Source organism: Cyphomyrmex costatus, unplaced genomic scaffold, assembly GCF_001594065.2.
Source record: "Cyphomyrmex costatus isolate MS0001 unplaced genomic scaffold, Ccosl1.0 scaffold917, whole genome shotgun sequence".
In the NCBI taxonomy this organism is placed as follows: domain Eukaryota; kingdom Metazoa; phylum Arthropoda; class Insecta; order Hymenoptera; family Formicidae; genus Cyphomyrmex; species Cyphomyrmex costatus.
The window spans coordinates 14,516-26,787 of record NW_017280503.1 but is presented as its reverse complement, the minus strand read 5'-3'; the positions used below and the strand labels follow the sequence as shown (position 1 = coordinate 26,787).

Sequence of the window (12,272 nt, the reverse complement as noted above, 5' to 3'; positions counted from 1 at the left end):
GGAGGAGGAAATACCATAAAACGATAATAATATAAAGACATTAGGTCCGAGTACATTGAAAGTTCTTGATGCCAGTGCTATAATCTTGGATGTGACTAATGCAAAGCTTGTCGACAATAATGTTGCCCTAAATAAGAGTGGTATCAAAATAGTTGACAAGCGCAGTGTAGTACATTACAATAATAAAAGTACATTAAATTCTGAAGGTAATGCAATGCAACCGCCACTTTCGACGTTAGAAAACAAACTGATATATCATTGAAGGTGCTAGTTCAAAGTGAATATTCATGAAATATATATCCTTTTGTCGCATATATACGTAATAATGATTTAACAACACATGCACACTAGATGTTTAGAATAATAATGTTAAATCATTATTATTTCGTATATATGCAACAAATCAGTAAATTTCAGTGTAAATCAGTGTAAATGTTCAAAGTGGTAAGTTGTACAATTCTTGTTATAAAAATTATATACTGTCGTATTTAATTAATAATTTTAGTTAATTTGACATTTTCGTTTGTATAGGTAGGATATGTTCTAAACATTTTGATGATGCTGCTCGTATTTTTAAAATTGCCACTCGTTGTGACGTAAGCAAGAACAGAAATCTGATTGGTCATGCGCATGAGCATACCCTTGTATTTTTATCATGGGCCGGACGAACGCACTTATTTGGTTATATTTAAGGTCTAATATCTCGTTAAATATTGCGTCAACTGAAAAATGGTATAAAACTTTTCGACTCAGTTCGATCTACTCTACCTGCTCCTGATAGGTGATCCACTCGATTAATGACACCCTGTATATATATTATATGTATATATATAATTAAAGTAAAATACCTGACCGTACATTCCTAGTACCTTCTGCCAACTGATCCGATTCTTTGAATGCACTTGTTTTATTTGTAGAAATATTTGATGATGTTCTGAAATGTATTCTTAAATAATTAAACATGAATATAATCTATTACGAAAACGGGAGAGGTTCACTTGCACACTGTAGCTATTGCCCACTGCCTATCACAGCAACTTACAGCGTAGGGAATTTTTTTTTTATTTTCTTTTTCTAGCGTTGTGATTGGCTTGTGCGCAACTGGCTCGTGTGCAACTGATACACCCACGAAAACACATCTATAAAACCTTTTTTTAATTTAAGAAGTACGAAAACAAAACTTACGTTTTGACCAAACAAGAATCACGCATAAATTCCATAGTATTATAATGTTGCCATAGTCTAGTGCTATTTGCTCTTGCAGATCCACTAGGTTTTTGCTCGGATTGAATAATTTTCCAGTATGTATCGTGTAATGATTTAAATTTGCTTTTAGCCGTTTCTGCACTAATTTATACCTAAAGAAATGTAATAACATTTCAATGATATACAACGTTGTTTAAAAAATATTGCTTATCTAGGAAAATATAGAAGAATAAATTAGAAGAATAAAGTTTCATAAGAAATAAAATGTTTACCATTTAATGCATCGGAAACTTCCTGCCATAGTTTATTTTTTTCTTTCGCATTTCTTTGCTTAACGTCTAACTGGAAATTCCATAGTGCTTCTCGTTTTTGAACTTCTAGAATTAAAAGCTCCTCTTCGTCAAATGACATACGCGTTTTTTAAAATTATTGTTCGGAATGAGAAGTTATTGAGAGCTTCCTTTTTGAACGTTGAATATTACCTGCAAAAATAATTATATAGGGTGTCTGGATGCTACGGCATCAACCTTAATAAACAGTTATGCCTAGTTCATTCATACTGGATGCGATGGGTGATGAACGACGAGCGATATCCAATAAAAGCTTTGCTTTTGCTCATACGACGATGTAAAGCAGAGTTCTTATTGGTTATCGCTCGTCGCGCATCGCTCATCGCGCCTAGAGTCCTAGATATCAGAGAAGCGCAACCGATGTTCCGCGTCCTGATTAGCTGACTGTCAGCCAATCATGACATTCATTCAGTGGTATTAAAAATGGCTGACTAATAAACGATTGGTGGATTTCATATTTCGTCTGCAAACGACGCCATTTTTAATACTTTTCTTAGTAATTTTGCGATACTGACTTAAGCCGGTTGCGCTTCTCTGATATCTAGGACTCTAATCGCGCCTAGTCTGAACTAGTCAATAGGAGGGGACTCTAAACTGAGTCGAAAAGTCCTCGTAGCATTTAGACTCCCATTTATTACAGCCATTTTTCAATGAATGCAATATTTGCTTTTCTTACCTGAAAAATTTTCTTTATTAATGGTATTTGGTGCCTCTAATACCACTAACTCGTCGTTCCCAACCAAACTTTTTCTTATAATTTTTTCGTCATCTGTAATGAAGCATTATACATATATAAAGGTAATTTGCAAAATCCTTAGACATTCGGCGCGTTCAGCGGACTCAACAGTAGAGTAAGCGCTCAGTAGTAGACCTAGGTATATACTAAACCGTTTAAAACTGACCACGGCTGGTATAGCCAATGGCGTTGCTCCTTTTTTGTTTGTGTGCGTGCGAGTTTGCGTGTGAAAGTAAAAAAGGAGCAACGCCATTGGCTATTCCAGTCATGGTGTCGAAGGTCGCGCCTCGCTGGTGGGGGCGCCCGGGCGCGGTCACCATGACGACGTCGCGGGCGCCGTCGCCGCGGCGAGCGCATGGCGAAGTGAGGTTATGTCCGCCGCGCGCGCGCTTTTACAGGTTATGTCCGTTCCCGCGCTCGCGCCGGCGGTCGCGCGTGCGCCGTCGAGATCCTCGCGAGCGGCGCGACGGTCGGTCGGACGGTCGTCCGTTCGTCATCGTCGTTATTCCTCCTCGTAGCTCGATCACGCGCGAATCGTGCGCTCGTCGTCGTCGTCGTCGTCGTCGTCGTCGTCGTCGTCGTCGTCGTCGTTTCGTTTTTCGGTCGCGCGTCGTATCGTTGTTACGGCTGGGGGAAAAAAAAAAATAAAATGAAAAATAAAAGAGTGAAAAAAAAAGATGTGTTGGGTGAAATGTTCAGTTGGTCTTTTCAAAAACGACGAAACTAATCGTCAATTGTTGTTGTTGTTACCGTTACGCGATGCACGCCTCGGAGACGATTCTCATCTTTATTTTTTTTTCTTTTTCCTCGATCTACTATATCTATAGCCTTCACGGTCGCGCTCCGGAGACAATTCATTTCTACGAATGACTCACTCGTCTTCACTGTTTTCCCGTTGCGCGGCGTGATCGGTATTTTTTCTTTTTCGTCGTCTTTTCGCCGCGACCTCGATCTATCTCCAAGGTCGCGCCTCGGATGACTCACTCGACGCGCTCTCTTTCTCTTTCTCACTCTTTCCCGTTGCGCGACGTGATCTTTTTTTTCTTTTTTTTTCGTCGTATTTTCGCCGCGACCTCGATCTGTCTGTCGCGCCTCGGATGACTCACTCGACGCGCTCTCTCTTTTTCTCACTCTTTCCCGTTGCGCGGCGTGATCGTTGCGTGTATGCTTTTTTCAACAGGTTTCTTCATGTTATTTTATAAAAAAGTAAATTGTTGCGTTGACTAATATATATATACTGATATACTGTGCCCTTACATTGTTTGATATTAGTGTATATATACACTATATATATATTTATTCGAAGACGCGCGTTAGTTTTTTCCCGTTTTCCTCGTCGTTCGCTACGCGCTTACCGTTAATTTATTCAAGGTCGCTACGCGCGATTGCAATCTACTCATAGTCCTCAGGGTCGCGCGTTGAATAAAATAAAATTTTTTTTTGTCGTGTAATTTAGTCAGATTGAATGTAAAATTGATTTTCTTATTTGTCAATATATTTATTCGAGTGTTGTTACTACATGAGAGAATACAATTAATAATACAAAATAATGTTTATTCTTAAAGCGTTTTAATTCGGTCCGAAGATCAGTGCGATTAGTTCGCAATCGATTATGTCGTTGCGATCGAAGTATTCATTTTCGTACATGGTTTTTTGTATGTTCGTAGAATCGTTCACATTAGCCGCGGTATTGAGAAGACGCGAGTACTTTTTGTTTATGATGTCAGATACATTGTCGAATGAGGAAATGAGACGATTGACGCAATATTCTAGATTGAATAAATTGACAACTGTACTGTTTGACAAGGTCATTCGTGAAGATGTCGAATCAAGACGCAACATCGGTATATTGTTAATTCGACCGAAATGCAATGTCAAATCTCCGATGTATATTGGCGATGGTGCGTGTTTTCCTTTTGTATTTTCGGGTTGCAAAAGCGACAATATGACGCGTTTATGTTCGATGAGCTCGCTCCATACGGTCGGTGAGAGGAACATCTCTTTGCCGTGACTGTCTCCAAGAACTACAGTTATCTCGCAGGGCAATTTGACGTTGATGCCGACGGTTAGATACTTGTATCCGGTAGCAGTTAAAGGATATCTTCGTTCCAATATGCGTACTGTGGTTCTGTGCGTAAGAAAACAATTAGTTCAGAAAAAACAATGATTAAAAAAGAAAATACAAATACCTACGTGTCTTTAGTATCTACTTTTTCGTTATATTGTTTCTGCATATTGTTCGTTTCGTTATACTGTTTTTCCTTTTTTTCATCGTGCTCCGTGATGAAATGCTTTGCTGCCGTATTGGTGAAAACTCTTCTGATCTTCGCGTCATTCGTACGCTCGATGAGGAGACGTCGAGAGTCGTCGTCGGTGTCGTTTGAAATCGCGTACATGTTTTTCTCTCTCTCACGATGTTAATAGAACGATTCGTTCTTTCGCACTGATCGTCTGCGTACCCATGTAGTAATATATTTTTTTTACTTAAAACATCGTGCTAATCGTCCAATGCATCCTCTGTGGTGTATTCGAGTAAATTATTTGATTGAAGCAGTCGATTAAGAAGATCTTGCAATTGTCTTAGCAGTCCGTCTGTAGGACAATTTACGTTGAGTATTTTCATGTCGAAATTATCGGCATTCGTTACTGTTTGGGTGAACTCGTTGAATTTGTAATATTGACGTTTTTGTAGGAAATGAAGAGAACCGTCGATATATCGGTAGGCTGCAGTCGGAGATGATGGTATTCCCGGAAATATCGCTTTTAACGAGTGATATTCGCGAATAGTCATGTCGCATTCATTCATTAACGCTACGCTGTCGCCATCGAAGATCACGTACGTTTGTCCTCGGTTGGTGACTAATGCTGCGTTAACGCGCATTTCTGCGGGAAAGTTCAGGTCGGAATACGTTTTCGGCCAACCATTTTTCAATTGAAAACTCGGATAATCTACCATGTAAATTTTATTATTCGCGAACATCACAATTTCTTCTGATGGCCGTTGATACACGGCGTTTATTGAAACGTTCGCCGGAAGAAAACGAAGATAGTCATTGAGCGCGAGTGGTCCCTTGTACCTTTTACCATTGATGGCTATCACCCATATGCTCTTTCGATAAGTGACGAATATGTGATGTTTCAACACCAGTACATTGTCCACGTATGGTAGATCGCACAGATTTTGCGTTGATGTTTTACGCGTGTCTGTAGTTACCGGTGGAGATCGTGTACTCGGTACTTCATTTTGATTTTTTCCATATAGACGTTGAATAGCTAAAATGTCCTCTATACTGAGTGTAGCGGATCTATCGGTGACGTAAGGAAACATTAGAGAATCTGCGCGATGATTGTGCGATAATCCTAATGAATGTCCTATTTCGTGCGTTAACGTGTAAAGTAAATGTAGTTTGTTTTCTGATATACTTTCGTTTAATTGTATAAGCCAAGGTTCCGCTACATCTACGTGTATCTCAGTGCTTTGCATGGGGTAGTTCATAGGTGGAAACGCGTGTGCGAGCACTCCACCGGGTCCGTCGAACAAACCGGAACAGATCGTTTCCTCCCGTCTGTGTCGATGTATGTGTGAATTCCTCCGCGATATGATATCAAAATATCTGGATTTAACGTTTTACGTTCGAATGTTAGAGACGTGTTCGCCGTCCATATTATGAATGCGTATGTCGCGAGTTTCAATGTATTCGCGTCCGCTAAGTGAAAGTTCCACGTAAGATGCGTTTTTTTCCATTTTACTATATTCGTATTGTGTTCCTGGTGTGGCATATCCGGAAGTCCACATCGAGGTTTTCACATTTGATCTAACGTATTATCGTTCAATATACCGTTACCTTGTATTTGATAGTATTCTTGAAATAATGCGATAGCCTCTTTAATTTTTTCATCCTCGATCGACGTGTGAGTAGTTACATTTGCCTCTTTTAGATAACCGTACCTCTGCAAATATTCTGTCACTTCTGTGTTTACGAGATTTTCAGCCGTCGGCGTCGACGCGCATATCGTTACGGAAACGAAAGCCACGAGGTAAGCGAGAGACATCGCGACGTACGTGCACAGCGGAAGTGTACGGTTCGACAGTCAATCGCATTCTGCCGAGTATGTGGAGGGGAGAGGAGTGGTATGTGTGTCGAAAATAGATATAGGAAACGAATCGGTATGAGTGTCAGTAAACGTAGTACAGTTCGTTTCAACATTTTTATTTTTGTGAAGCATACATTAAAACAGTTAACCTATAATATCTTCTAATCGTTATGTTTATTGTTAGATAATTTTACGAACGACATTTGTCAATGGATTGTACTCTATTACTCTGTCATGAATAATTAGGCAATAGGCCGTGGTGTCCGGTGGAATGTTTTTTCTACATTCGAATTCGATACGAATGTCCACGGTTGCGCTCTTTACAGATTCGTTTTGACGAGAGCAATCGATCACCACGAGTGGCGCGGACGAAATAAATTGCGCGAGTGATAACAAAGCTTCGTTTCTTTCGTAGCCGTAGTACGAGTTCGCAAATTTTGCATACATGTCGTATAGTATTGCGACTTTATTACGTTCGAAATCCACATTCATATCATCGTATGGAAAAAAATCGGAGTTCAAAAAGAGTTTCACGTTGGCGAGCGCGCACGCGTCGAAATGAGTACTATCCTGAGAGAGTACGTTTCGCTTTCCAGTTTGAAGCGAAAGGATCACGTATCGTGGTTTTTCCAAATGCGACGTTGTCTTCACAGCCCACGAATGCTTCGTCGTGCTCTGAAGTAGAGGAAACTCGTACAAATCCCAAGATCGAAATCCCATGCTGAGATATCGTCCGTTTTCCAACGTTCGCAAGAGTGATAATTTGTTTACGTCGTTCAGTATCACGTGCGGCATCTTCCATTGCACTTTTGATAATGTGAGTGTAAATTCCTCGGTGTCGCTAGCGATAACGCAATTGTTGTCGTTACGCGCACGTATCAGAACGAGTTCATGTCGGGCGTTTATCACTATACGTTTGTAGTCCTCACAAAATCCAAGAAGTGTGTTGAGCGGTACACAGAAGTTAAACTCTTCAGATGTTGTTATTGATCGATTGAGCAATAAGTTTAGAGAAAGTGCAATTTTCCATCCTGCATTCTCTAACGTTTTATTTCTTTCAGCTGTCAACGAAATGTAATTTTTAATAGTGCTTGTAATACCGACGTTTCTGTTTCTGTCAATTTCAACTCCGTCTAATTCGTAACGAATCTCGTCGAACATGAATGCGACGCAGTTATTCGTCAGTTTCGGTGTTTGGTTGGTACTTCCTTCCTTCTGTTTTTTGACGAATTTTCCCTCGATGTAGAGTACACTTTCGCACGGTAACGTGTAGAGATCCTGATGTTGAATCGGTATTCGTATTTCATCGCTGTATCCGAATGTAGTGTTAGCGTACGGATTGTACGTGTGAGTCTCTATTTTAACGATGCGATCGTCGAAGATCGGAGCACCTCCGATCTTCAGGATGTCACGATTCATTTCTCACGACGAATCCGAGTGACCGTAGAAAGGCGACGTTCCTCGCGTTTAATCGACCTCCTCTTCTTTGTTTTTTCGTTCGATCGTATCGATTTTTGAATGGCTTCCACAATGTCGGTGTTTGCGATACGTTCACTCCGTCGTACGAATCGTTCAGGACGAGCATCTTTCACTCTCGAACATAGTTTTTTTTTCTAGTGTTTACGTCGTACGTGAAGTCGAATCGATATCTCTTCGCCGCGAAAGTCGATCAACTGTCCGTTTTGATCCACTACACGTATCGTTATATCGGTAATGTTTCGTGCGATGACCGGGAGGTAAATGACGTGCGCCGGAGTAACGGATAGTTTATATCCTGGAGGAACGTTCACCGCGAATTCGTGTATCGTGTGTACCGGTCGGTCGTTGTTGTACGCACCCGAGGTAATGTTACACTCAACGCGAATTATATTCACGTTCATAATTTTAACCGGTTCGTCCGATACGTGCCACTTGTTCGGTCGTAACATACGAGACGAAAAGCCCAATAATGAACCGATACTGTTCGTTTTGGAAAAATCTATTAAATATTGACACTTGATCTCACTTCTCATGGTGTTTTCGTTCGCGCGAAGAATCAATACAGATTTCGCTCGTTCCATAGTTCTTTCGTCCTCGAATATTAGATCTACCTCGTCGAATTCTTCGAGTTCGTCATTGTTGATAGTACTCGGTAGTGTATTGTGAACTATAGCGGTCCTCAGATACTTTTCGATATCGTTCAATTCGTACGAACCTACGGAAATCGTGATCGTAATGTCGTCGGTGTCGAAGTGAAATTTATTATTCGAGGAGGTGACGTTCGGTATCGTGTTGTACGTTTCGAAATTCGTAAGACCCAATTCGTATTCGCTATCGCTCAAGTCCAAAGCGGGGAAGTAATTCGCCGCGAGGACACTGTTTTTTCCCGTTAGTGAGAGAGTCAATGACATGATCAGCCACATGGTAGCGCGAAAGCCACCGCTAAACTGTTCGGATTGTAGCGCGATCTGTCACACGAGGACTTTTTTTCCTTTTCCAATCGATCTCCCAGAGAAACCGTAGACACAACTGACCGCAAATGCTTTGATCGTACGACTGATACGATCGCCTGTTGTATGCAATGTTACCTCCGAGATATCGTTCCACTTCTGTCGGTGGTCTCAGATTACCGAAACCGTCGAAGTAGACAGATTCGTTTCCCCTCTTCGCGTAAGCGACCCAGTGTGTACCGGGGGCTGTCGAATCGTCGAGATTCACGATACCGCTCTCGTTACGACGTGGTTTCGCGGGCATCGCATCGCGCATGAATACACCTCTGAAGAATGGCAATTTTAAAAGATACGCCGAACGACGCAATTGATCGTTCGTCGTGATGCCGAAGATCGGTAATCTAAGATCCTCTACCGTTTTCTTCCATGATGTTTTTTTTTATCCTCCTCGTTTTTTTCCTCAAGCGACCTCCACGTTTGTGTGGCGCAATGTACAGACCTCGACCCTCCATCGCGCGATTATGACGTTGCAATTCCTCGAGTTGTCGTCGAGCGGCTTTTCGATCGCCCACTGCTTTCGCCACGGTAGCTGCTCCACCGATCAAAGATCCGAGCGCACCCAACACCGGTAAAATTGGCAGAAAACCACCGCGTTTCGCTACAGATAAAATCCTCGTTCTCCTTGACTTTTTTCTTTTTCTCACACCCATGCCCAATTTTGTCTTCGCCTTCATGGCTGCCCACACGGCGGTCGCGACGGCTTTCTCACCTAACGTCGAATCGCTTGCTGTAATACGCTGTTTTGCTTTCTCGCCGAGAGCTCGATCAGCACTGTGTCGACTGGCGAGGTCTTTGCTTTACAAATACGCGATATCGTGTTCGCGATAAGCCGCGTCTAATTTATTGATGCCTCGATCGCCGCGAGCTAATCGTTTCGCGAGACGTGTACCTGGTCCGCAAAATTGGTATCCAGGAATGTGTAATTCAAACGGAAGCGCGTTTATCGTCGCGTTCAGTAAACCCGTGCCGTGCGCAGGTATCATTCCAACGCGATTGTTTGCATATCAACGCGACATTGGGGACAATTCTTGATAAGAGGCGGTGGACCGTCTATATGCGTTTTTTGATTCGGAAGATTATAATGCTCGAAACACATACGACAACGTTTCACCTCAGTATCGGCTTTTATATGATCAGGCAATCGATCCCACAATTCTTTGATATAATTTTCGAAATCGCGCAGAAGGATGACCCTTGGTACGTATTGCAGTTGTTCGGCTGTAAAAGCGAGAATGTCGCGTTTGTCCGTTATCAGAATGAACATTTTTTTTTCGTAGATGATCACTCGTCAAAATAAATGATAGACTGTGCGAAAGGCTCGTCTGTTCGCGGTATAAATAGCACGTGTCTTTCCCCCGTCGCATTTAAGTTCGCGCACGCGCGTCAAAAGAGCGACACATGCGATTCGTGCGACAATCTCGAACGATAGGAGTATCGAATCTCGATCGGAAGACACGACTGATGTCGAGTGACATGGTCAGAGAGAATTGCAGACACGGTCCTGCACTACCTAGTTCGATACGTTGCATCATTTGCGGACCTTCCAATTGTGGTAAAACGAATATGTTGCTAAGTCTGATAGAGAGTCCACATGGTTTACGTTTCGAAAACGTTTACGTTTATTCGAAATCCTTGTTTCAACCTAAATATCGATATCTCGAAGAGCTGCTGAAATCGATCGACGATATCGGTTATTATGCTTTTTCTAATAATAGTGACGTCATTCCACCTAGCGAAGCGCTTCCAAACTCGATTTTCGTATTCGACGACGTAGTCTGCGACAAGCAAAATACTATCAGGGAATACTTCGCCATGGGTCGACATGCGAGTGTCGATTGTTTTTATCTCTGTCAAACATATGCGAAAATACCAAAGCATCTCATACGCGACAATGCCAATTTGCTAATTCTATTCAAACAAGATGGCACCAATCTGAAACACATTTACAACGATCACGTGAATACTGATATGTCGTACGAGAAATTTTGCACACTGTGTCATCTATGTTGGCAACGCAAATATGGTTTCGTGGTTATAGACAAGGACAGCGCGTTACAGAATGGCAGGTATAGACGTGGCTTCGACGATTTCGCGATTCTGTAAGTCGTACAGTGTTTATCGTGACAGCGCGACGATATGGACGAAACGAATAACATCGCCGAACGCGAAAAAACTGCAAAACTGATCGCGAAAACACGTGCGTCGATTCGTAAGAAACACAGAGCGTTGAAAACGGGCATAATGGAGAGCGAAATTGCCCTGGAGAAAAGATTCAAACCGATCGTAGAACCGTTGAGACAAATTGTCGATATCACTGAACGAGACAAACAGTCGAAAATTGGAGATGTCGTGAAAGTAAAAACGCCGAAAGGTAAACGTGAGCACAGTGACAACGACAATGATGATAATGATGATAATGATGTTAATGATGATGCAATTGCTAGAAAAAGTAAACAAAATCGATCTCCGTTAAAAGAACAGTCGTCGAACGTTACGTCACAGTCGATAGATTCGCAATTTCATTTCCCAGCGGTACAGGATGAGGACGTTTTCGAAACCTCCAACGATGCTGATCCATCTCTCGAAACGTCTGTTAGAGAAGTTTTAAGGACACCTCAAGGTCGCGATAGATTGAACAGTCAGCTAGGACCATTAGGACACATATATATCAATGCACTTCTGAGTGGTGACAAGAGAAATGAAATCGATAACGTGTACGGTGTTTATTTCGATGAGAACGGTACAATGTTGGGTGATAAAAAATTCGATGTGGATACAGACGATACCATAATAATCGATGGAAACAGATATAAGGGTACACGAGGTCTGTACGAGTTAATTTTCAAGAGACTTCCCGACGACGACATCTACACCGAGAACGATAAGCAAACATACAAGAGTATACTGTTGACAACTAATGCTCACAGACGTCGTCATAACGCTGAAATGCCTGTCAAAAGTAACAAGGGACACAAGTACAAGTATATTATCGGTCCACTCGTTTCTGCGCACAGAACTATGAGTTTGGGTGCGGGTGTGCCGACGACTATGAGAGTAACGGACAACAAAGTCGATTACGTTCATTGGGACGATCCGAATGAGTTGGTGGACCGTCTTCAGTTGCTCGATGCCTCCCGTAGTGCTGGCAATAACGCTCACGACAACGAAATTCTATCGATAATCGATGAACTTCGCGAGTCTGGATTTATCATAAATTGAATCGTTTCAATAGTAGTAGTAAACGTAAAAGACAAAATGGATCGAAGATGAGGGTCGAGAAACGGAGACTCGTGGAGGAGCTTCACGCATCCGCGCGGAGAAATTTTCCGCGACGACGAGTCATCGTGCGCGGTCTTGACGATTTATGGCAGGCAGATGTTGTTGAGATGCGCCCTT

General features: G+C 42.0%; 2 protein-coding genes across 2 annotated transcripts; both read right to left on the bottom strand.

Annotated features, from left to right (window-relative positions):
- Positions 1-4,789: 4,789 nt before the first annotated feature.
- Positions 4,790-5,776, bottom strand: LOC108781866 (matrix metalloproteinase-14-like). The gene has a single exon (XM_018549981.1). The coding sequence runs from the start codon at positions 5,774-5,776 to the stop codon at positions 4,790-4,792; it is 987 nt and encodes a 328-aa protein (XP_018405483.1).
- Positions 5,777-6,567: 791 nt separating this feature from the next.
- On the bottom strand, positions 6,568-7,806 carry LOC108781865 (uncharacterized). The gene has a single exon (XM_018549980.1). It carries the CDS (start codon positions 7,804-7,806, stop codon positions 6,568-6,570), a length of 1,239 nt encoding a protein of 412 aa, XP_018405482.1.
- Positions 7,807-12,272: the final 4,466 nt, after the last annotated feature.

Bases quoted from the DNA above. Each gene is read 5' to 3' on its own strand.
- LOC108781866 (XM_018549981.1), bottom strand. From the start codon at position 5,776: ATGCAAAGCACTGAGATACACGTAGATGTAGCGGAACCTTGGCTTATA.
- LOC108781865 (XM_018549980.1), bottom strand. From the start codon at position 7,806: ATGAATCGTGACATCCTGAAGATCGGAGGTGCTCCGATCTTCGACGAT.